This window comes from Bos indicus, chromosome 18, assembly GCF_029378745.1.
Source record: "Bos indicus isolate NIAB-ARS_2022 breed Sahiwal x Tharparkar chromosome 18, NIAB-ARS_B.indTharparkar_mat_pri_1.0, whole genome shotgun sequence".
Classification (NCBI taxonomy): Eukaryota; Metazoa; Chordata; class Mammalia; order Artiodactyla; family Bovidae; genus Bos; species Bos indicus.
In genome coordinates this window covers 50,327,830-50,353,218 of record NC_091777.1, presented here as the reverse complement: position 1 = coordinate 50,353,218, position 25,389 = coordinate 50,327,830, and the positions used below count along the sequence as shown (strand labels likewise).

Here is a 25,389-nt window from a genome sequence, read left to right as displayed (position 1 = left end):
TATTTATTTCCTTAATTTTAAGGTAGAGCATAATATATATGGCTGAGCCCCTTCACTGTTCACCTGAAACAATCACAATATTGTTAATTGGCTAAACCCCAATACAAAATGCTTTTGGTGTTAAAAAATAAAATTAAAAAAATAAAGTAGACAAGGTCTATTGGATAGAACAGGGTACTATATTCAATATCCCATAATAAACCATAAGAAAAAATATATATACATCTATCTATCTATCTATACATATACATAACTGAATCACCTTGCTGTACACCAAAAACTAACACAATATTGTAAATCAACTATACTTCAGTAAAAAATTAAAAGTAAAAAATAATAAAAAATGAAAATACAGCAGAGCAAACGGAGGCTCAAAGAAGTTAACGCAATTCCCTTGAGGCCCCAGAACTAGTAACAGGCATAGACAGAATGAGAGCCCTGGGATGTCCCTGGAAGTCCAGTGCTCACTTTAACCCTAGCTTCCGGGGGCTGCCTCACCTTGACTGCCTAACTTCCTACTGCAAATGCTCCAAATGTTGTGGAAGGAAGCCTGGCGAAGAGATTCTAGAAAGGGGTGAAATATTTAACAGCCATTCAGAAGAGATGCTGGCCATTTTACAGACGGGCAAACTGAGGCTCAGAGAGGTTACATGAATTACTCAAGGCCACAGAGCTAGGAATAGGCATGGAAATGACCTGAAGCAGTTCAAAGGTAGGAGAAATGCAGGCTGGCAGTGGAGTGTGAAGGAGGTGAGACGTGAGTTCCCTGGAGGCCCCTGACCCTGGGCAGAGGCAGAGGGGCTTTCTGAATCCTCACCCTCTCAATCTTCTCCAGCCACTCCTTATTCTGAGCCAGCTCGGCCATGAATGCCTGGTGCCGGAGCCATCTCTTATGCAGCTTGTGGCCGTCTTCCCGTGTGCCGTCCCGCGCCATCAGCATCTTCTCATGGATCCAGCCATCCAGCTGTGCAGGACAGGGGGAGGGGCTCAGCCAATTCTCCACAACCTAGCATAGCCCCCCATTCCCACCACGATGTCCCCAGTTTGGAGGGGGGGCTAGGCTTCTAGGACTGGGGAGGAAGAAAAAGGTGGGATGGAAGAACCTTTGCAAGTAAGGCCTTCATGGCGGGGGTTGGGGGGCAGTAGTGAGGGCAGCTTAAGCCCTCTTCTAGGGAGTAGAGGAATGGATGAAAGGCTCTCCAGAATGCCTCATCCCTTAGCCCCTGTCTTCAGGACAGCCCTTCTCAACTTCCCATAAGACCTAAGCTCCCAGGCAGGGTTCCTGGACCAGTCTTCCTACCCCTAGCCAAATCAAACCTCCAAAACAAGCCCTCCAATCTAATTTAGTTCATTCAGCCTTGCACCCCACCCCCAGAAATACTTAGATTCTTTGATTCCTCTCACCACCTCTAATAAGGACCAATTCAAGGTATCCAAATCATTCCCAAAGGTATCAAGTGAAGGCCCCATATCTAAACCCAAACCCCTGATATGGCTAGATGAACCCCTAAAAATCTCCCAACTAGCACCAAGTCTGTGTGCATGCTCAGTCATGTCTGACTCTTTATGGCCCCCATAGACTGCGGCCTGCCAGGCTCCTCTGCCCATGGGATTTCCCAGGCAAGAATACTGGAGTTGCCACTTCCTGCTCCAGGGGATCTTCCCAACCCAGAGATGGAACCTGTGTCTCTTGCATGTCCTGCATTGGCAGGCGGATTCTTTACCAGTAGCACCACCTGGGAAGCCCCAGTACCAAGTCTAGTTCCCTCCAAACCATCCCTCCCATCTGGGGTAGACCTGTGCCCTGCAACCCAGGTCCAGCCTGGCTAATGAGCCCACAGGATTCCCCAGATCCAGCCTTGAGGATTCAGGCCAAGACTACAGTTTCCCAAGATCATGATGAGTTCTAACTCCCAAGCAAAGCCAACCCCCCAAATGCAAGCATCAGGGCTACCTTCTGGCTCCCCAAATGAGTCTGCCCCAAAGGAGACACTCCAAATCTAGGATCAGACTCTCCAACATGGACCAGAGAGAACTTCTGTAGCCAACCCCCCTCCCAAACCAAAGCCAGTTCTAGTGCCCCCACTTCCCAACAAAATCAGTCATCCAAACACAAGCAACAGGAGTGGGCCCTTCTCTCTACTCTCAGCAGGACCAATCACAAGGCTGCTTTCTGAGCCACCCTTCCCTTCCAATAAGACTTGTCCCTCAAGCAGGAACCTCCCCACTCATGACCAAACCTGGCACCTGGACAGTTTGCTCCTCCTCTTTCTCCTCCCCCCTCAGTCACAAGATTCTCCTCCTCCCTCTTGGAAAAAAAAAACAACCCATGGACTCTAGCTTGCAGTCATAGCCAAGGACAAATTCCCAGTCGGCCAAACATCACTCTGTCCCCTGGGCATGTGCTCCCCAGGGGTCCAGGACAGTTTCAGACTCCTTCATACATACATAGACACACACACACACACACACACACACAAGCCAAGTCAAATGCTGAATCCTCCAACGCTATTCACAGATTCCCCACATAACAGGGAAGAGTTTGCCAATGGCAGTCACAGCTCACAGGGAAAGCAAAGACCCTGAAGGAGAGGTACTCCGTCATCAAAGTAAAGCCCCCCCCCAAAGTGACTGACCCCCCCATCACTGAAGGCAAAGCCAGAGTCCCAAATAACTGGGGGAAAAGCCCCCAAAGTCGGAGCACTCCAAACCCAGAACAAGTCCAAGACCCTCATCGCCCAAGGCAGATCCCGGCAAAAGTGACTCGCCCCCATCATCTAAGGCTAATTCAGATTCCGAAAGAACCAGGGAAGAATCCCTTCAAAGGTTGAGAGTTCCCCCACCTCAGCGCAAATCTCAGATGCCCCACTACCCAGAGAAGAGGCCCCTAGAGAGGTTGGGATCCCCTTAATCCCCAGGGCAAACCCACACTACCCCAGGAGTAGCCTTAGAAGTCCCGTATCTCCGATACTATCCCGTGGGACCCGGCCCCTCAGTCCCACCCGCAGCAGCACCGCGGACAGCTCCCGGCATCTGGGCCCCTCCCCGGGGCTGGGGTCCCAGCGCCCAGCGCCCAGCTGACCCACCCCCGCGCCGCCTACGCCCCTCCCTCCCTCCCGCGGCGGGCGGGCGAGCACGCGCCCAAGCCCCCTACCCGCCCCCCACCCCGCCCGCCTCAGCGGGGGCGCGCATCAGCCCCCTCCCCTGGGCGCCCCCGAGACCTGAAGTGGCGGAGGCGTTGATGGGGCGTCCCTGCGGCGGGCGGGCGGGTTCTCGCCCCTCCACTGCGACGGCGGCGGCAGCGGTGGTGACGGCTGAGTCTCCGGCGGACGCGCGCCCCCTCCCCCGCCCCCGCGCCGCGGCAACGCGCCCGCCCGCGCGCGCCCCCTGCCTGCCTCGGTGCCCGCCTCCCTACCGGGCCCCAGATGCGGGTGGAGAAATCATCACCCTCCCTAAAGCGTGGGGTGGGGGGCGGGGGTTCTGCGCCATCTCAGATGATTGGGCTTGGTCCAGAACAATCTAACGAGAGGGGGAAGGGGCTCCAGGGCCAAACAGCGGCGGAGATTGGCTGGGGGGTAGGCTGGAGCCTGGCTTACCCCAGCGATGTGAGGGGGGGTGAGCTTCTGAATCATCTCTGATGGGAAGGGGCTCAGATTCCTGGCTATCTCAGATATACAGGAGTGGAAAATGTGGGAGGGGGCCTGGACTCTTATTTAAGACTTCAGTCCAGAATACTCTCCCAGTGGGAAAAAGGCAGGGGACAGGGAGTACCCGAACCTATCTCTAGTGGGTTCGAGTCCCAGACCCATCTCTAACGAACTTGAGTTGGGAGGAGAGGATGGAAGCCCTTAACCATTTCATGGGTGGGGTGGGGGGCGGCGGGGGGAGTGGAACACGGGGGTTCACCATGGCGGGAATCAAATCATCTTTGACTGGGGGGACTGGGACCTGGTTCCTGAACCATCTTTGGTTGCAGAAAACTTGTACTGTGTCTTCGTGGAGGGGTTGCTAATTATCCCGGGTCAGGTAGATAGGTGAGACCAGGATCATCTCTGTTTGGGATTAGGAAAATGTTTACTGGGCCATCTCTCATGGGTCCATCTCTTATGGGGTCAGGATCCAGCGTAGTTTCTATAGAATGCAAGGCAACATTATCTCCTGAGTCGTCTCTAATGAAGAAAGGGATCTAGACCACCTCTGTTTTGGGGAGATCCTAATGGGTGTGCAGATCATCTCCAAAGGGGCAGAGCTTGATTCCTGGACGCTTTTAAAGGGGTGAAGCCTTGGTCCTGGACCACCTTTGATCGAAACTGCGCTCTGGATTTCTGGTCCACCCGCGCCTCCCCGCATACTCCTCTCCTTGTCTCTGGTCCCTCTCCCCGGCAAAGCACTTCTCACGAATCTCCTGCGGGTAAGGTGAGATCAGCGCGCGTCCCCGCGGGACCCTCGGGCGCGGACGCGCGCCGTTGCCAGGGGCGCCCAAGGCCCCTCCCCGCGCCCGCGTGGGCGGAGGGACTTGAGGAGCATGCGCACTGAGGCCAGGATGCGCACGCCTCCTGGCGGTGCCAGGTGAACATCGCTCCGCGACCCACTTAGACGGGGCGTCCCTGCCCCCACCACGCCTCTGCTCTGGAGCACTTTCCTCCCTAGCGAAGAAGTCCCAGTGCCCAGCACAGCTGGAATTCGGCTAGAGTTCCTACCTCGTGGCAGTCTCGGAGGAAGTGCTGCAGCCCAAGCTGGTCGTGTAGCTTCTGCATCCATTGATGGGCCCGTAGTTGATTTTCTTGGCTCCTGGGGATGAGGAGATAGGAGTTGGGGGAAGCCTGAGTTTGGGGGCGCTAGCAGCAGGGCTGTGAGGGCATCGAACTTGGCAGGGCTAAGAACCTGGGGCATATGTACAATCGAGCGAGAGAGCAACGTGGGGATGTGAGGAAAGGCAAAGAAACATCAGTGGGGGCAAAGCCAGAGACAGAGCTGGAGAGGACAGAGGGGAGGGAGAGAGGGACAGAGACAGGTAGACATCTGGAAAGAAAGAAATACAGACACTTAGAGAGGCACAACCCCATAGAGAGAGATAACAGAGATCTACAGACAGAGTAAGAGATACCAAGGGAGACAAAAACTTAGAGAACAAGAGACACCTAGAGAGAAAGATCAGGAGGGAGAGGCAGACTGACTCAGAGAGACAGAGAAGGATGCAAGGACCTAGAGAGACAAACAGAAACACACACAAGACCAGAGACAGACAGAAACAGAGACCTCGAGAAAGAGTGATTGACAGAGACTCAGGAGAGACGAAGAAAGAGGCCCAGAGATAGAGAAAATAGGAAAAGACAGAGAAAAAGAAATGAAGCAGGGGTAGTGCCAGAGAGACAGAGAGCAAGAGACCACCGTAGACAAGGAAGCAGAGGGAAAGAAAGTGGCTGAGGGAGTCTTGGGAGGGAGAGCCCAGAAAGGGACAGGTAGAGAAGTGGCAAGATGCCACCAGTAAGACACAGCCAGCCAGCCAGACGGCTGCAACAGAGCTGGAAAGAGGGATGAAAGCAGGGCATGGATAGAGCAGGGCTGGAGCCGTAGGGAGGCAAAGAGAGGCAGGCCCTTGGTCTAAGTGAACTGGCCAGGCTGCACCCAGGCCCCGCCAACCCGGAGCCAGCAGGCATCACAGCCCCAGGCAGCCTGGCCTCCTGCCTGCAGTGCAGGCAAAGCGCCCAAGAGGCCTGGCAGAGAGGGCTGAAAGGGTCCCACTTTGATGTGCCTTGAACAAACAACTCCCAGCTCAGAGTGTTGGCTGGCATTGGCTGTTTCCTCTGCCTGGAACACTCTTCCCCTCAAAGTGTGCTTAAATGTCACCTTCTTAGCAAGACCCCTCCTGACCGCTGCCCAACACTTTCTGGCTTTCTTTTCTTTAACGTTCTCCTTTGCACTTAACACTATCCAACACACTGTATATATCCCGTATTTATCCTGTCTTCCTCGTAGGATGTCATTCCACGAGGGCAGGAATTTTTATCTGTTTTGCTCACCCCTGTATTCCCCAATACCTAAAAAAGGGGCCTGGCACACAGTAGGTGCTCAATACATATTTGATGAGTGAAAGAAAGCAAGAGAGACATAGAGGGGACTTCTCTTGTGGCCCAGTGGTTAAGAATCTGCCTGCTAATGCAGGGGACACAGCTTTGATCCCTGGGCCAGGAAGATTCCATGCACCACGGAGCAACTAAGCCCATGCACTGAAACTACTGAGCCCTCTCTCTAGAGCTCATGCTCTGCAACAAGAGGAGCCCATGAGCAGCAATGAAGACCCGGCACAGCCAAAAATTAATTTTATAAGACAGAGAAAGAGAGACAGGCAGAGAGAAAGAGGGAGGGCAGAAACAGAAGTAAAATGTCTGAGAAAAAGAGAGAGGCAGCAGAAAAGACAGATGTAGATATAAGTAGAAAAAACAGGGAGAGAGAAGGAGACAAATACATAGATTACAGAGAGATGGAGGCAAAGTGATGGAGTATGTGAGAGGAAGTTACAAAGATAACCGAGCACACAGCTGAATGGAGGAACATGAAGAGCCAGAGACAAGCAGAATATGGACTCCGTCCCGCCCAGATTCAGCTCCGGAAACAGGAAATGCCTCTGAAATGGAACTGAACTCAGTCCCTCCAGGCCTTCACCAGCCAACTTGTCCCAGGGATGAGAGAAACCCTTTGTCTCCTGGAGGGTGAGAAAACAGCTGTGACCTCTGGCCAGTCTGTTCCCCTCTCTGAGCCTCATGTGCCAAATGCAGACAAAACGCAAGAACATCTTTTCACGCAGGGCAGGGCCAGGTTCCAGGCGAGGTGAGGCCCATGGGGAGAGAGAAGTGACTTGCCCTGAATCTCACAGGTTGACAGGCAGAGCTGGGACTGGGACCTGGCCCTGTCTGACCCCAGGGCTCCCTCAGACCCCTGCACCTCTTCCATCCTGGACCTGCCCATTCTGCCCATGCTTCCCCCAGCCCGGCTCTGACCATTCTTGGCCATTCTTGCCAGATGGCATGAGAGCTCTGTAAAGGATGGAATCGTGTTCTGACCCGATTACCAGGGGATGCCCGGCACTGCCCCACAAGGAGCCGGGAACACAGCATGGACTCAGTCCCTGTTTAATTGGCTGAAGAATAAATGAATAAACAATAGAACAAAAGAAACAAGTAATGACTTCAAAGGAAGAAAGGCGCGACTCAAAAGAACAGCCCTCCAGGCTCCTCCTCCTGATTCTGCAGAGCCTGGCGGAGAGTAGATACTCAAGAAATGTGAAGGACTTCCCTGGTGGTCCAGCAGTTAAAGAGTCTGCCCTGCAATGCAGGGGATTTGAGTTAGATCCGTGGTTAGGGAACTAAGATTCCCACATGCCTTGGAGCAACTAAGCCTGTGTGCCACAACTAGAGAGTCTGTGCCATACAGTGAAGATCCTGTGTGTGGCAACTAAGACTTGATATAGCCAAATAAACAAATAAAGCCAATACAATTAAAAAAAAAAAAAAGAAACATGGAGTGAAAGAAAGAAGGTGCCAGGCCTGGAGTTGGGGACACTAGATCATGAATTTGTTTCCTCAGGATGAGAATCCCCATACAAGTTTCCTTTAGGAAACTCCACCATCCATTTCCCAAATAAATTTAGGGAAAAAGGATGCCAGAGCCAGACAGATGAGGGGCTGGGGTCTCAGGACTCTGCACAGTGGTGGAGGGACGGGGTATGATTTCCATCAGGAGACAAAAGACAGAGGAGTATTAGGCTCTCCTCTGGCCTCACTCATGCCAGAGAGGAGAAAGCTGGGGTCACGAGGACGAGTAGAAACAGCAATGACAGACAGAAAGAAGCAGGCCTGAAGGAAATCCTGTAAAGGACTCTGCTTGGTGTCGTGTTGTTCAGTCGCTAAGTGGTGTCCGATTCTTTGCGACCCCATGGTGACTCTTTTCGACCCCACAACCTGCAGCACACCAGGCTTCCCTGTCACTGCCTGGGGGCTGGAATATTTCTTGGGAAGGGAAGGGTTGCTGTTTTGCCCAGGGCCTAGAATAGTGCAGCCATGAAATTAAAAGACGCTTACTCCTTGGAAGAAAAGTTATGACCAACCTAGATAGCATATTCAAAAGCAGAGACATTACTTTGCCAACAAAGGTCCATCTAGTCAAGGCTATGGTTTTTCCATTGGTCATGTATGGATGTGAGAGTTGGACTGTGAAGAAGGCTGAGCGCTGAAGAATTGATGCTCTTGAACTGTGGTGTTGGAGAAGACTCATGAGAGTCCCTTGGACTGCAAGGAGATCCAACCAGTCCATTCTGAAGGAGATCAGCCCTGGGATTTCTTTGGAAGGAATGATGCTAAAGCTGAAACTCCAGTACTTTGGCCACGTCATGCGAAGAGTTGACTCATTGGAAAAGACTCTGATGCTGGGAGGGATTGGGGGCAAGAGGAGAAGGGGACGACAGAGGATGAGATGGCTGGATGGCATCACTGACTCTATGGACGTGAGTCTGAGTGAACTCCGGGAGTTGGTGATGGACAGGGAGGCCTGGCGTGCTGCGATTCATGGGGTTGAAAAGAGTGGGACAGAACTGAGTGACTGAACTGAACTGAACTAGAATAGTGCTTGACACACAGTAGATGTTAACATTGTAACAACCAGTCCTGCTATTCCAGGCTGAGGGCAGGCTTGGCAGAGACACTTTTCACAGTACAGACTTCTGCAGCTTTGGGGTTATCAATCACAAGTTACCTTTTCACCAACATCAACTTAAATCAAATCTAAAGCAATATGGAATTAAGTAGAAATCAGAGAGAGACAGAGAGAGAATTTCCTGGAGGCCCAGTGGTTAGGACTCAGCTCTTTCATTGCAGGGAGCACAGGTTCGATCCCTGGTCAGGGATCCAAGATCCCACAAGCCTCATGGCTCGGCCAAAAAAACAGAGACAGAGAAGCAGAAGTGTGATGGAAGGAAAGGGAACTCTGGCCTCGTCACCCCTCCTCTGTGCTGAATCCCAGCCCCTGGGCCCCTGGGGTCTGAGGGACCTACTTCTCCAGCAGCCGCGTCACAGCCTCCTGGGCCTGCTCCCCGTAGGCGTTGCCCTGTCTCAGCAGGCCCTCGGCAGCCTGCACGGCCAGCTGCATCTTCTGCTGGTTCAGCTCCATCGTGGTGAGGAAATCGCGGTGCCGCTTCAGCGCCTCCTCCACCGACTCCACGGTGCCCGGCAGCTCCTGACCTGACAGTGCCATCTCCTGGGGATGAAGGACGGGGAGGCTCTGGTCGGCCCTGCTCCATTCAGGACCAGACTGCCCAGCCTCCACTTTGCTCTCCCCTGCTCACTAGGTTCTAGCATTGAGCGTGCCAGGCGTGGCCCCACGTCAGGTCCTTGCCCCATGCTGTTCCCTCCAGATATCCCCATGCTGGCTCTTTCACTTTCCTCAGGTCTCTGACCTTCTGTCAAAAGTATCATCCTCTCCACACTCCCCCCGCCCCCGCAGCTATCCCTTTACTCTGCTTTATTATTTTTCACAGCGTATTTGTTGTTGTTCTTTAATCCCTAAATTGTGTCCGACTCTTTGCAACCCCATGAACTGTAGCCCGCCAGGCTCCTCTGTCCATGGGATTTTCCAGGCAAGAATTCTGGAGTGGGTTGCCATTCCCTTCTCCAGGGGATCTTCCCGACCCAGGGAGTGAACCCAAGTCTCCTGCTTGAAAGGTGGATTCTTTCCCACTGAGCCACCTAGGAAATCCTTTCATAGCATATATCTGACATGATATTATATACGCAGTTACTTTTTTATCATCTCCTCCATCTCCTACACACACACACACACACACACACACACATGAATGCCAGCCACATGAGGATGGGATTTTGTGTTCTGTTTCTTCTGTGCTCAGCTCCAGAAAAGCACCTGATATAGCGTAGGCACTCCGTAAGTATTTGATTAATTGATGAAGACTTACCAGGTGCCATGTGACTTCAAGGAAGTTCCTTCCCTCTCTGGGGTTAGCTTTCTAACTGGTAACATGGGTGGGTCAGAATGAGTGTCTCAAGGCCACCTCAGCTTGCAGTGTTTAGTAACCTCATGATTCCAGGGGCCTGCTGTCTGCTCCTCCAGCTCACCCTCCGTCTAAGCCAGCTCTCTCTTGACACCAGCACAGGCTGTCATGCTTTCCAACAGGTGCTCCTGCTCAGTCCTGTCTGACTCTGTGTGACCCCACTGACTACAGCCCACCAGGCTCCTCTGTCCATGGGATTTCCCAGACAAGAGTACTGGAGTGGGTTGCCATTTCCTCCTCCAGGGGATCTTCCCAACCCAGGGATTGAACCCTCGTCTCTTGCATCTCCTGCATTGGCAGGCAGATTCTTTACCAGTAACACCATCTGGGAAGCCCATGTTTTCTAAAATGATTCCTAAAAGCTGGTACCTACTCTTGGACAATCTGAAAACTAGGTATTTTTATCGTGTCCAAATCCTCAAACTTGGTTCCCGTCGCAGAAAGATCCTTGAATTGGATCAGCTGTTCCCAGATAACCATGGCACTTGATTCCTCAAGCCATAATAAACGCAGTGACGCTGTGCAGACAATCTGCCATTCCCAAGAAGAAGATAGTCTGCTAATTTAGGCCCCCACAGCCACATAATCCACAATCATTTACTGACCACAAGAATCCCTCAACCTGAACCTTCCTGCCATAACCTTCATCCTCTGTTATCCACCCCAAGAGCTTCTTTAAACCCCATTAACCATCACCAATCAAACTCATACTCTTATTTCCTTCCAGATAACCCACAAACCCAGGAAGTCACTCCAAAGAACGTCCAAGTGCATTACTCACTCAGAACAGTCCACAAACTCTTAGTCACTTCTACCAGACTAAGACACCCTACTCCCCATCGTAATACTCAAATTCTGTTATACACACACCCACACTTGTTCACACCGGATTATTCACAAACCCAGCTATTCATACCAGATACCCGCGCCCCTCCCCCACCCCCGCAGCATGAGGTACGCCAGGAACCCAGTGGTCCCCGCAAACACACTCCTCCATAGAGTTTTCTGTTCCCGAAATCCCCTGCGGCCTCAGACACCCACATGTGCCAACCCCCGAAGCGGGCACCTGGTTGCGTAGCACCGCTCGCGCCTGGCGTAGGTCGCGCAGAAAGAGCTGGTAGACGTGCGCCTGGACCAGGGCCTCCCTGCGCGCCTCCCACAAGCCGAGCAGCTTGTGCCAACCAAGTTCGAGGTGTGGCAGCCACTCATCGAGTGCCAGGCCCGGGCCCAGCTCCGCGCCGTCGCCCGCCAGCAGCGCCTCGCTGGCCGCCACGATGCGCGCGTAGTCCTCCTCTCGCTGGTCCACTTCCTCCTTGAGCGCCGCGTGGCGCGCCAGCAGCGCGTCTGCCTCTTCCAGGCTGCGGGGCAGGGGCCCCTCGCCGCCGCCCGCCGTCTCTTGGGCGCGTACCAGCCAGTCCAGGAAGGCGTCTAGGTCGTGCAGAAAGCGCTGCAGGCGTCCGGCGGCCGCCACCGCCTCGCCACAGGCCTGAGCCGCGCTGGCCAGAGCGCCCCACTCGGCGCCCAGTTCCTCCGCACCCTGATGCAGCCGCGCAGCCTGAGCCGGGAAGCGCACAGCCAGCAGGGCCGCCTCCTCCAGGAGGGCCGCCTGGCGCGGCTCTAGCGCTTGCAGAGCCGCCTCCAGGCCGCTAAGGCGCCACTGCAGGGCGCCGCCCGCCCGGGGCGCGCTCTCCACAGCCCTCCGCTTCTCGCGCACCTGGGTGCGCACCTCCGCCACCTCCAGCACGTGGTTCTCCACTAGCAGCACCGCGCTCACCTCTTCTTTTCGCTGTTCCACCAGCTCCACGATGCGGTTCCACCTGCCCAGGAGAAGCAGGGCAGTGTAAGGAAGATGGAGACCCGCCCCCACCCTTGGGTGTGGAGGGCCCATGACCCTGGGTGGAACCCAGCCACTGTGTGACCTTGGAATGTCATCCTTATCTCCCGGGGCCCCAGTTCCTGCCTGTGTAAAATGGACTCTGCCGGGCACATTTGCTTAGAACAGCGGTTCTCAAAATGTAACCTGAGCGAGGGCAAAGCTATCTTCATCAAAATGCTAAGACGCTATTTGCCTTTTCACTTTCATTCTGTGCCGAGTGTACTGTGGAGATTTCCAAAAGCTACAGGAAAAAGACTGATTGCAGAAGCAGACCTGAGTACTCAGCTGCCTTCTCTTAAACCAGACATTAAAAAGATGTGCAAAAATGCAAAACAGGAACTTTCCTGCTGGTCCAATGGATAAGACGCCCAGCCCCCAATGCAGGGGGCCGGGTTCTTTCCCTGGTGGGGGAACTAAGATCCCACATAGGCAACTAGAGAAGCTCTCACCTCAACAAAGACTCAGCACAGCCAAAGTAAATAACAATTTTTTAAAAATGCAAAACAACACCATTCTTCTTGCTACATTTTTTTGTTTTGAAAAATAGTCACTTTTTCATTTAAAAAGTTATGTTACCATAGTAAGTTTATTATTGTTATTTTAACGACTTACTATTTTACATTACTTAGTATTAATTTCTAATATAGTAAATACTGACAGATATAACCCATTAATCAAGCTCTTTGGGGGTCTTTAAATTGCTTTTAAGCATGCAAAGGGTTCTGGAACCAAAGAATGTGAAATCTGTTGGCTTATGACGTCAGATAATATGTTGGATGCAATAAATAGTAGTTGAGATGTACTATAAGCCAGGTGCTGAGTCAAACCTATTTTATCCTAAAATAAATTTATGGGACTTCCCTCATGGTCCAGTAGTTAAGACTCCACACTGCCAATGCAGTGAGCACAGGTTTGATCCCTGGTCAGGGAACTAAGACCTGTAGGTGCCGTCAAAAGATTTTTTTTTTTTTTTTAATTTGTTCTGTGCCCTCAAGCAAGTGATGATACTGCCGAACAGTGTCAAGCTCAGAGTCAGGTCTGAGTTGTGTACCCTTTGGTTGGCAACATTCTCTGTGCCTCATTTCCCCACCAGTAAAATGCACACAATCATAGCACAGTACTGACCTCACAGGGGTGCAGTGAGAGTCAAATGAGTTATTGATATGATTCGTGAAGCACTTCAAACAGTACCTGCTAGCTAGGAGTGGGGATACACTCCGGGACCACATCAAGCCCCTTTATGCCTCAGGGCCTTGGCCTTGGCTGTGCTCCTGGCCTGGAATGCTTACCCTCCCTCCCCTCCCCCATTTATACTCTTCCTGTGGCTAGATCCTTTTCATCCCCTTTGAGGGCCCAGTTCAAAATGTCATGACACGATCTAAACTCACCCCCAAGCCCCAGTTATGCCCTACCAGGTCACTCTATTTCCTGCATTGTCTTGTTGTTCAGTCGCTAAGTTGTGTCCGACTCTTTGTGACCCCATGGACCGCAACAGGCTAGGCTTCCCTGTCCTTCCCTATCTCCTAGAGTTTGCTCAAACTCATGTCCATTGAGTTGGTGATGCCATCCAACCATCTCATCCTCTGTCATCTCCTTCTCCTTCTGCCCTCAATCTTTATCAGCATCAGGGTCTTTTCCAGTGAGTCAGCTCTTTGCATCAGGTGGCCAAAGCATTGGAGCTTCAGCTTCAGTATCAGTCCTTCCAATGAGTATTCAGGGTTGACTTCCTTTAGGTTTGACTGGTTTGGTTTCCTTGCATGAATCTTTACAATTCTCCAAATATCTTGTTCTTTTATTGTTTATTTCTTAACTCTCTCTCTGTCCCCTCTTGAATGGACACAGCACAAGGGCAGAGATTAGGACTCTGAAATCAGAAGGGCTCAAGTTCAAATTCTGCTCTGGCCAGATTCACCACGTGAACTTGGGCAAATCATTGTCGTCTCTGTTTTCTCATTTGAAAAAAGGCAGATAATTATGTCCACTTCACTAGGTGTTTAATGAGTTCTTGTGGCTAAAGCACTGGCGCATCATCTCACTAAATGCCATAAATCACTGCTGCTGCTGTTAAGTCGCTTCAGTCGTGTCTGACTCTGTGCGACCCCATAGACGGCAGCCCACCAGGCTCCCCTGTCCCTGGGATTCTCCAGGCAAGAATACTGGAGTGGGTTGCCATTTCCTTCTTCAATGCATGAAAGTGAAAAGTGAAAGTGAAGTCGTTCAGTCGTGTCCGACTCTTAGCAACTTCATGGACTGCAGCCTACCAGGCTCCTCCACCCATGGGATTTTCCAGGCAAGAGTACTGGAGTGGGGCGCCATTGCCTTCTCCTCCATAAATCACTAGCTGTGATTATCTTTTTAGGCCCTGGTGCCCTGGGATTGTTGAGGATACAGAGGCTTGGAAATCACTGGATATTGGGATCTCAGCACAGCAATTAAGGGCACAGTCTGCAGTCAGACAAATTCAACTTCGAATTCAGGCTTGATCCCCACCTAATTTCCCATGGGACCTTAGGCCACCTTTACCTCTCTGAGCTCCTGTTTCCTCCTTTCTTATATGGGTATTTACACCCCCACAGAGTTGCTGGGAAGACTGCAATATGTGGTCAAGGGCCTCAGCTCTGGATTCAGGCAGAACTGGGTTTGACTCCTGCTTACTAGGTTGAGTAAATCTGGATAAGGAATTCACCTCTCTGGATCTATGTGTTCATCTATGAATCCTACCTTGCAAGAGCTACTTGTAGTGTTCTAGGGGGAAAGATTTAACTGGTTACTATTCTTAAAGAGTTCTGAATGCTGGAAACTTTACTATGGCAATTGGGATATTGGGAGATTAAAAAAAAAAGTGCTTGGAAAAATTCCTGGTAGCTAGTGGATTCTCAATAAATCATTTCTGAACAAGTAAATAAGAGCCCATTGAAATGTATTCTATCCTCAGTTTACCACATCATCGCTAACACTGGGCATTATCATTTTTTTTTCAAGATTTTGCTAATTTACTAGGCGGCCCGCAGCCCTTATTCACTAGAAGGACTCATGCTGAAGCCGAAGTTCCAACACTTTAGCCACCTGATTCAAAGAGCTGACTCATTGGAAAAAACTCTGATACTGGGAAAGATGGAGGGCAGGAGAGGAAAGGGGCAACAGAGGATGAGCTGGTTGGATAGCATCACCAACTCAATGGACATGAGTTTGAGCAAACTCTGGGAGATAGTGAAGGATGGGGAAGCCTAGGGTGCTGGGATCCAGGGGGTCGACTGAACAACGACAACAACCTTATCATCTCAGGAATTTGAAAGGGCACATTCTTGACCTCTATAGTTGAGTAACTGGGGAAAAGAATGATAAGAGGAACTGGCCTGGGACTCAGAAGGACTTTCAGCCCCAGGCTCCACTTACCTGCTGTTGAGGTGGTCCTGGCAGGAACGCACCTCATCTGAGCTGGGGTGACCTCCTTCCACCAGTTCCTGAACCGTGTGGTTCACATCCAGGACACGGCCCATCAGACTGTTCATCTCCTGGTCCAGACTCTCAAATCTGCGGAAGAAGGATGGACACGGTCAGTGAGGCCTGGACCCTGGGGACCTGTTCACTGGCTTCTGTGAAACTGCCTTCTCCTGGTTCTCCTCTGAACTCTCAACCTCATCTCCTCAGGCTCCTCTGCTGGCTCCTCTTCTTCTACCTGCCACTTAAGTGTTAGGTCCCTCAGGGCTCTGCCCTGGGCCCTCTCAGCTTTCGCTCACATCCTGTCTGGTCCATCTCACCCATCCCCACAGCTTCCGCCCTTGCCCGCAGCCCATCAGTCCCACATCTGTCTCCAGCCTCAACATTATCCCTTTTGAGCCTGTCCCCCATCTTAAAGCCTGTTGTGCTCTTTGTCTGGACTCTTTGCTGTGATTCTCACTCGCTTCAACATCTCCCCTAGTTTGTTCTTCCTCTGGGTCTCCATCCCAGGGACAGCTCCCCTCCCTTCCTTCCCACACCGCCCCCCCCACCCCCCACCCCCGCCGCAACCCTGGCCATTCCCTAGGCCAGAGCCCTGGGCTCTGTTTTGGACAAATACTCCCCCAAAGCCTGTCTGCCCCCATGGCCTGTCCTCTTGGGTTCCTGCCCTGGTCCAGTCCTGTCTTCTCCTACCTGAGCCCCTACCCTAGCTGCCTCTCTAGGCTCCCAGCCACCGTTCTCACCCCCTCCAGCCCACCCTCTACGTGGCAGCCAGGGAGAACCGTTTTAAGCTGGCTATGGTCTTCCCTTGTTTAAAACAATGTCCAAGGCTGTGGCTTAGGTAACTGTGGGCACAGTAACAGTGGGGACCAGGCCTGTGTTTCCAGCAATGCCCAGCCCAAGGCCTGGAACAGAGCAGGGGCTCAATAAGTATCCACTGAATGAGTGGATGGATGAATATGCTCAGAGAGAGGGGTGCAGAAGGTCCATCCCCTGACTTAATGACCCATCTCTAAGTCTGCCAACAGGTAAATTAGTATCTAATATGTCCCAGGGTGGTAACTGCTATGAAGAAATGTAAAGTGAGGTGAGGGAAGAGAAAGTGACAAGGGTCAGAGTGGTTTTATTCGCTAGGGAGGTAACATCTATGCAAGGGGTAACATCCTTCCCATCTAGGGATGGGAGTCCCAGGGGAGGGAACATGCTGGGCCATCTCTGGAGGTTAATATAGCCAAGTGACTGTAAGTCTCACAGGAATAGCAGCAAACGCCCCTGGAATGCTCCCTGGACCCAGGCATTTGCTAACTATTTTGCACATTTACTGTTCTCCAGGAGCCCATGAGGTTGCGACCAGTAAATATCATTCCCATTTTGCTGGGAAGATCCCCTGGAGAAGGGAACTGCAACCCCATCCCAGAATTTCTGCCTGGGAAACCGCATGGACAGAGGAGCCGGGTGGGCTGTACAGTCCAATGGGGTCGCGAAGAGTCGGAACCGACTGAGCTACTAAGCTCACACACACTGGTTCCAAGTGTGTGAACATGGAAAAATTGTTGAATCAAGGAAATCGAGACTGCGTGCGGGACGAAGGGGACCAGGAGTCCCACCGGTGCGCGCTCACCGGTGCTGCACCACCTCGACGTCGTCCAATGAATTGGGCACGCGCATGGCCAGCAGCCACTGCTCCTTCTCCCCAATCCACAGCTCGCACGCGTGCACCTCGCCGAACATGCGGTAGACAGCGAGGGCATCGCGCAGCCACTGGCGCCGCAGCGCAGCCACCTCGGTCACCTCTGCGAACAGCTGCTCGGCCTCCACCACGCGCACCTGCAGTGCCACCACCAGGGGCCCGGCTCCGCTGGCTCCCCCCAGTGTCGCCAGCTGACGCCGCAGGCCGCCCACGGGCCCGCGATGCGCCTCCACCTCCCCTGTGAGCGCGCGGTGCTGGCGGGCCAGGCGGCGGCTGGACGCTTCGTCGTGGCCGAAGTCGCCCGCGGCTGCCAGGCGGTAGGCGTCGCGAAGCCAGTCCAGGAGCCCGTCGAGGTCCGCTCCGAACTGGTGCAGCGCCCGCGCCTCCTGCAGCCGCCGCTCGCGCCTTGCCGCCGCCTCCTCCAGCCGCTGCCAGCGCCGCCGCGCGCTCGCCGCGCGCTCCGCCAAGCCCGCCAGGTGCACCGTCTCGGCGCCCGGGCCCACGGCGCCACCCGCCGCGGCCAGCTCCTCGCCCCGCCGCAGTGCCTGCTGCAGCAGCGCCCGCCGCCCGCCCAGCTCGCCCTGCAGGATCTTGTGCTGCGCCAGGAGGCGCGCGGTGCTGGACAGGTCGTGTGCGCCGCCCGCCGCGCCCGTTGCGCCCGCCGCGCCGCCGCCGCCCGCCGCCTCCAGGAGGCGCTCCTTGTCGCGGGCCCAGCTCTCGGCTTCCTCCAGCTCCTGCAGCAGCGCCCACAGGCTCCGCGAGGCCTCCAGCTCCGCGCGCCGCCTGGCCGCCTGCTCCTGCAGCTCCGCCAGACAGCCGTGCACGTGGTTCACGCGGTTGCAGATGACCTGCGGATCGCAGGGCTGGTAACCTGGGCCACGGAAAGGGGGAGATCCCAGGTTGGGCACGGACCAGGAGCCGCCCAAGAGAGCGTGGTACAGGCTATCGGCCGAGTCCTTGGCCCGACTTTACCAGATGTCAGGTTATGCGTCCCCTCCTCCTGGCAGCCTTCCCCAACACCTCAAATCTGGAGCAAGCACCTTACCAGGCTCTCCCAGGCTTCTTTGTTTCCCCCATCCCAGCGCGGGCCACTCTGCCTGTGACTCCCTCATCCCACCTCTGACCCTTCTGGGCTGTTGCAAACATTCTGTCTCTCCCACTGGGGTGGGAGCCCCGTAAGGACAAGACCTGGGGCTGTCTCCATCAGACCATGTTCCCACCACTGCTCAGCACATGGTGGAGCCCAGAGCAGTCACTTAGTGAAAACGGTGACTTACTGACTGAATGAGGAATGGAAAGGGAGACTCAGAGAATCCTAGAATCTTTATATGTTAGTGTGAGTGCAGTGTTTTTCCTTCAGCAATTGACAAAATGAAACCTCTTTATTCTTAACCTATGTTTTGACTCTCCTCTCTCATCCTCTGTCATCTTATCTCTTAACCCAGTGATGACCTAAACTCCTTTTTATCTTCAAATATTTCACCTTCCTCCTGGGACCTCTTAAAGAACCTGCCTGCAATGGAGGAGCGGCAGGAGACGTGGTTTCAGTCCCTGGGTTGGGAAGATCTGCTGGAGGAGGGCATGGCAACCCACTCCAGCATTCTTGCCTAGACAGCCCCATGGACAGAGGAGCCTGGAAGGCTACAGTCCATGGGGTCGTAAAGAGTCGGACACGACTGAAGTGACTTAGCATGCATGCACACACCTGGACCTCTGGTTTGAGAACTGTGAGATTAACTTAATGGGTGGCAGTCAGCATTTCTTTAATGGAATAGAGTAGAATGAATAGAAAATATGAGAAGTAGGGGGAAGCGTTGTTTTCCAAAGGCTTTGTGTCTCTGTGTCTGGACATGTGCCTGTGAACTGTGGGTCATGAGGTAAATGTATTTCTTACTGGGTCAAAACAGTGGGAGAGACACTGCCCTAGATGGCATGTGAGGTTTATGCATTGCTGGACACTCACTGAAATTGACCCAAATTCCAAGGCACCCAACTGAATAATAAACATCAGTGGCGTCCATGTATCCAGCCCTTACTCTGACCCAATGTCACTGAGTTCTTACAACCATCCTATGAGGCCAGTATCCTCCTTAGCTCTATCTTGCCAATGAAGAAACTCACACTCAGGGAGGGAAGCTGCTTGCTCAGGATCAGCTAAGAAGTGGTACATCAGGAGGCCAACTCTGGACCATTTCACAGGCAGATCTGCCTCCCGTCACCATGACAACACACACACTGCTGTCTCCCGTCACCATGACAACACACACCCTACACTAGCCTCTTTGCTGTTTCCACGGCACTGCTGGTGCATCATCACTGGGCGCTGAGATCTCACAAGGAAAAGACAGGGGGAGCCTCCTGGACAAACATCCACGAGAATGAAGGGTGAAAGATGACGAATGAATGATGTCTCTTGGGGTTGTGAGGCTGGTGATGGGTTGAGCCAGGATGGGGATGCCTGCACCGGGACTTGGAAGGAGACCTCAACATTTGCTCTTAGGACATATCCCAGGCCATGAGAGTGAGAAACTCCCCCGACCATCCTGCTAGCTGGAGTGTGTGTGCATGCTGGGCTCCTCTGTCTGTGGAAATTTCCAAGCAAGAATATTGGAGTGAATTGCCATTTCCTCCTCCAGGAGATCTGCCCAACCCAGGGATCGAACCCACATCTCCTGCACTGGCAGGAGGATTCTTAGCCACTACACCACCTGGGTAGCCCCTGAAAGCTGGAAAGCCTCTTCATTTTCTAACAATGCACCAGGATTCCCAAGGGCCTTAGCTCCAGATAAAGAAGTGAGACAGATCAGCCTCCAAACCCTCTTATCAGTTCTGCACCTCTGCACCTCAGTTTCCTCATCAGTGAGAAAGAAAAAAGCAGTCTTGATGCTGTCAGCACTCATACACAGTTGCACAAGACAAAACATCAGACAAGACCACTCAGCAGGGCTTCCCTGGTGGCTCAGTGGTAAAGAATCCACCTGCCAATCCAGGAGACACGGGTTTGATCCCTGCTCTGGGAAGATCCCACATGCCACAGGACAGCTAAGCCCATGAGGCACAACTATTGAGCCTGTGCTCCAGAGCCAGGGAACTACAACTAAAGAAGCCCACGTGCCCTAGAGCCCATGCTCAGCAACAAGAGAAGCCACCACAATGAGACGCCCGTGCACCACAACGAGAGACTTGCCCCCACTCGCCACAACTAAAGAAAAGCCCACACAGCAACAAAGACCCAATACAACCAAAAAATAAATAGATAAAATTATATAAAAAAAAAGACCACTCGGCAATCATGATGGAGATGAAGACAAGACCATTCCACAATCATGTCTGACTGCACACAAAACAAGGTCACTGTGCAAACCACAAGACAGTCACCTGCCTGCCTACCCACGCCTGGCCAAGGTGAACCACTCCTGCCAATCATGTTCCTCCCACCACCTGGTTAAAAATGATTAAGACACACAATCATTTAATTACCCCCACTTCCTGATAGCATCCAACCTGCAGCAAAATACACTACATTAAATTATCCCAAATCACCTAACACAAGCCCACGTCCTACAATGAGCCCCTCTTAACATCCTCTTACTAAGATGCCCCATGGTCCCCACACTCCCATGCATGCAAATCAAGCTTAATTTGACTACAGCAGGGCTCCTGGTGGTCTTTAGCTGGAGGGTGTTGACATCACTAAAATGAGACTCTTTCTAGAGTCAGTCTAAGTTTTTGCCTATCGGCATCCATGCCTCTGCTTCTGCTAATGGCATCCCATCCCTGCCCCCTTCTCAGTTCATGTCTTTGGAGAGAGCTGACCCCACTCTTGGCCCTGGGTGAGCATGTCACATAGATGTGGCCAATTAGATCATGTATATAGCCCCAGGCCATAATACTTGGCTGAGGAGTAGGAATGGAACCCACCACAGGCTAATGAAACCCATCTTGGGCCATTTGCCAGAATATTGGGAGAAAGGGGCCTGTCTCCCTGGATCTATGAAGCTGCTGGGATGTAAATGTGGGCTGGATGGTCCCAGATTTACACCACAAGGGGAGGGACTGCCCAATAGTGACACAGACATGAACACTAGAGTTGGAGACAGGTGGAGTCTTAAAAGCATCATTGAACTATCCCTGGATCCAGCCATACCTGAAGCAAAACTCAACCCTTCTTACACATTTAGTTACATCAGCCAGTACCTTCCCTTGTTCTCCTTAACTGAAATTGAGTTTCTATCACTTGATTCTGAACAGGCCTTGACAATAACTGCCTTACCCACCCAGTCTTTTTATGGTATTCACCGAGACCCCACTGTGAAAGGCTTAGCACATAACAAATGCTCAAAAACTGTGAACTATTACTGCAGAATCTCAAAGCAGGAAGAAGTCATGTGGACCAGCCTCACACTCAAGGCACTAATTTCCCATGTGATATCCCTGATGGAGTGTGATCCTAGTTGGTGTTTGGATGCCTCCAAAGACGGGGAGCTCACTTCTTCATCTGTATCTCAGGAGACATTCTGCGTCTTCTGCTTCTTTTTTTTTTTTTGACATTCTGCTTCTGTTAGCACAAGCCCTGAAAGTCTCCACCCCAGTCCTCAACCCCAGACTCACCCTGCAGCTGTGAGAAACGCAGGGCAGCAGCATTGAGGGCCTCCACCCGCTCACTCTGGGCTGCGATGTCCCCCTCCAGCAGTCCATGCTTCTGCAACAGGTCCTCCGCCTCCACCAGGTGCTGCCCACACTCCCGGGACAGCAGCTGAGCCTACAAGTAAGAGCTGCCCTGAGTGTAGCTTGGGCATCAGCCCTCAGGCCACTCCCCCTTCCACCCACCGCCCACACCAGCCTTCACTCCTCTACTCCATCACCTGAACTCTGATCTCTGTCTCAGACTCCATGTCTCTGTCATCACCTCTCTCCATCTCTGTCTCTCTGGATGCTCCATCATCTCCATAGTTCTGGCCTCTGTCTCTCTCTCTGCCTTCATCCTTTCTTGTTTATATTTCTCTGCCTCCATCTCGATTCCTATCTCTTTCTCTCCATGGCTTGTGTCTGTATCTCTCTCTCCCTCTGCTTCCATCATCTTATCTCCATCTCGCTCTGTATCCAGCTCTCTCTCTCTCGTAGGTCTCTCTCTCTTTCTCAAACGGATTCCATCTTCCTGTGTGTCCTCTGTAGCCATTTTTTAATAGATTTCTGGTGATACCTTTGGGTCTGCTTCTCCAGCTCTCTTTTTCTCTGATTTCTTTCTCTGAAACTGTCTCAATCGTCCTCTGACTTAATCTCTGTCCCTGTCTGTCCCTGATTGTCTCCGTACTACTGTGTCTTTTTATCTACTTCTCTGGGTATTTTTCTGTCTCTCATACATTCTTCCTCTGCCTCTGTGTCTCTCTCTGTATCTTTCACTCTCTTTGTCTCCCTTTCTCGTTACCTCTTTCTGTCTCTCTCCTCTTCCCTCTCCATCTTTGACAATTCTTTCGGGGTAAGGACCCCTCCTCCCCTCCAGGTATGCCACCCCCACCACTGGTCCCCGATCTGGCCCTTACCTGCATCTCCTCCATCCAGTCCACCATGTACACCATCTCCTGGAAGACCTTCTGCAGAGCCAGGTTCTGCTCGAGCCGTGTCCGCCGGGCACCTACCAGCCCGGTCAGCAGGGCCCACTGGCGCAGGACACTGTCACGCTGGGCTGCCACCCGGCGGGCATCATAGTAACCTTCAGTTGCCAAGGCCTGGGCCAGCTCTGCCACGCCCTGCACCCGCTCCTCATAGGCTGCTATGTCTGCCTCGATGGCTTCGTGTTTCTTCATGGCTGCCTCCACCGCTGGCAGCTCATATCCAAAATTGTCCTGGGGCAGGGCAGGCCACAGATGCCCATCCATAATGACTCAGCAGTTAACCTGTTACCTTGACTCTGTATGAACCTGGAAACTCTCCTACCTGCTCTTGTTACCCTGGAGACCAGTCTCATCCTTCCCTGTTACCCTGGAGATCAACCCCATCACCCCAAGTTACCCTGGAGACCATCTCCAACCTTCCCTGTCACCCTGGAGACCAGCCCCACTATCCCCAGTTACCCTAGAGACCAGTCTCATCATCCCCCAGTTACCCTGGAGACCAGCCCCACCATTCCAGGTTACATCTCTAACCCTAAATCTGGTACCCAGGAAACAAGCCCCATCTTTCCATTTCCTTAGAGACTGAGGACCAGGCCTACCCTATCCTGTTGCTTAGGAGACCAATTCTATCCTTCTGAGTTACACTGGACACCTGATAACAACCTCCTTTGTCACTTAAGAGATAATTAACTACTCTCCTTATTTCTAAAGAGACTAATTCTGTCCTCTCTAGTTACCCTGGAGACCAGCCTCACTCTCCTATTACCCTGGAGAGCAGGCCCACATCTCTCCCCCACCAGTCACTTAGGAAACCAATTCTCCCATCCCACCTTCATTTGTCACCCAGGAGACTAATCCAACACTTCTCTGTTGCTTAGGAAATCAAGAAGTCTCCCTTTCTGGTCCCAGGGCCATCAGCCTCTCCCTTTCTCCCTTTCCCCCGGAGCCAAGCCCTTCGCCCTGTACCTGGGAGACCAGGCGCTGGTTCTCATTCAGCCAGCTCTCCCGCATGGCCACCTTGTGGTCAAACCTCTGGGCCAGCAGTTCCAGCTTCTCCTGCCGGATCAGCTCGGCCCGGAGGGCAGCCTCTCGCTCATGTTCTGCCTTCTCCAGTTGTCCCCATGCCTAGAGAGGCAGTCAGATTCCAACAACTCAGAACTTCCCTGGTAGTCCAGTGACTAAGACTCTGTGCTCCCAATGCAGGGACCCTGGGTTCCACCCCTGGTCAGGGAACTAGATCCCACATACTGAAACTGAGTTCACATGCCACAACTAAGATCCCACATGCTGCAGTGAAGACCTGGGGCAGCCAAATAAATAAATAAGATTCCAATAATTCCCCACAGTTTAATGGCCTTGGCTTCTCTGTCTGAGGTCATGCTCAGCACTTGTGGCACCTTTGCACACACTGGAAAAAAAATCTTGCTTCCTCATGACCCTTTACTCCTGGAAAAACCATCAGAATGGATGTCAGATGCATGACATCTGCAATGTGAAGAGCTCCCTTGAGCAGTGCACAACCTATACAACCTCACAGGGCAACTCACCTTGTCAATATCCCAGATGCCACAGCCCTCCCGGGGCACGTAGAGACGACGGTTGCAGGCCCGCAGTTTGCTCTGGATGCTGAAGAGCAGCACCTCCAGGTTTCCCTTCTCCTGAAACCTGAAGGGGCCTGAGCTCAGGAACCCTGCCTCCACACCCACACCTGCCACCCTCCCTGCCGAGCCAGGCCTCACTTGACAGGCTTCTCCAGCGTGCAGTAGGCCGTGAAAGCCTGAAGCTGCTGCTGCACCCCACTTAATGAGTTGGCAAACTTCTGGTTGCTGATGAGGCCCACGGTGCGGTGGATCCAGGCCAGCAGCTCGGTTGCCAGCTCCTCGTAGCGCTCAATGATCTTCCCCACCTCCAGCACCTGGTCCAGGACCTGGCCCGGCAGAGGAAGGGAGGGGGGTCAGTCTCATCCCAGACGCAGCCCCGTATGGTTCCCAGGCTCCCACCTACCCCATTCCTGGGCCCCGTGTACCTTTCCAATCCGTTTCCCCTCCACAGCCAGAGCCTTCATCTTGGAGAAATAATGGTAGAAAGAGACCACATAGGTGATGATGGACTTCTCATCGGGAGCCTCCATGTTCACATCTGAGGGGTAAAGGAGAGTGGGAGAGCATGATGACGAGCACTCTGACAGAGAGATCAAACATACTGAGTGGAGGTTGGGAGAACCCAGTCTTCCTAGCTGTGCAACCTTGGACAAGATAACTAACCTCTCTGTTCCTTACTTTGTCTCTTTTTTGGACCACACCAAGCGGCATGCAGGATCTTAGTCCCCTGACCAGGGGTCAAACTCGTAATCCTGCAGCAGAAGTGTGGAGTCCTAACCACTGGATCACCAGGGAAGTCCGTGTTGTTCCTCAGTTTTTTTATCTGCCCAGTGAGGATCTACTTCATGGATTAAATAGTACCTGACACATATACACTACCATGGAGAAATTATCTATAGCGATTTCTTGGACACACCATTCATTCTACTATCTACCTCGGGACCTTTGCACTTGCTGTTCTCACTGTCTGGAACACTGTTCCCTTTTCCATGTGCCAAACTCCCACTCACCCTTCAGGGTTCCACTCAAGTTTCCTCAAGTAAGCCTTCCTGTTCATCCTGTCTAGACATGATCTCTTCCTGTTATTCTTCCTCGTGGCCTCT

The 25,389-nt window shown here is 52.7% G+C and overlaps 1 protein-coding gene across 5 annotated transcripts in view; it reads right to left on the bottom strand.

The window, feature by feature from the left end:
* Positions 1-25,389, bottom strand: part of SPTBN4 (spectrin beta, non-erythrocytic 4) — an 80,513-nt gene that overhangs the window by 34,169 nt on the left and 20,955 nt on the right. For 3 of the 5 annotated variants that reach the window (XR_011561559.1, XM_070771046.1, XM_070771048.1), the window contains exons 8-19: positions 24,712-24,824; positions 24,425-24,612; positions 24,233-24,350; positions 23,652-23,810; positions 22,614-22,916; positions 21,682-21,832; positions 17,002-17,941; positions 15,336-15,473; positions 11,130-11,880; positions 9,050-9,252; positions 4,701-4,791; positions 818-964 (exon numbers count right to left, since the gene is read on the bottom strand). Coding sequence is in view for 4 of the 5 variants with exons in the window: in XM_070771046.1 (XP_070627147.1) it covers positions 818-964; positions 4,701-4,791; positions 9,050-9,252; positions 11,130-11,880; positions 15,336-15,473; positions 17,002-17,941; positions 21,682-21,832; positions 22,614-22,916; positions 23,652-23,810; positions 24,233-24,350; positions 24,425-24,612; positions 24,712-24,824 (3,302 nt within the window). In the remaining variant the exon portion in view is untranslated. Of the gene's footprint in view, positions 1-817; positions 965-1,954; positions 2,033-3,221; positions 3,340-4,700; positions 4,792-9,049; positions 9,253-11,129; positions 11,881-15,335; positions 15,474-17,001; positions 17,942-21,681; positions 21,833-22,613; positions 22,917-23,651; positions 23,811-24,232; positions 24,351-24,424; positions 24,613-24,711; positions 24,825-25,389 lie in introns of those variants that run through there. The other 2 variants (XM_070771049.1, XM_070771050.1) reach the window with 2 other exon arrangements.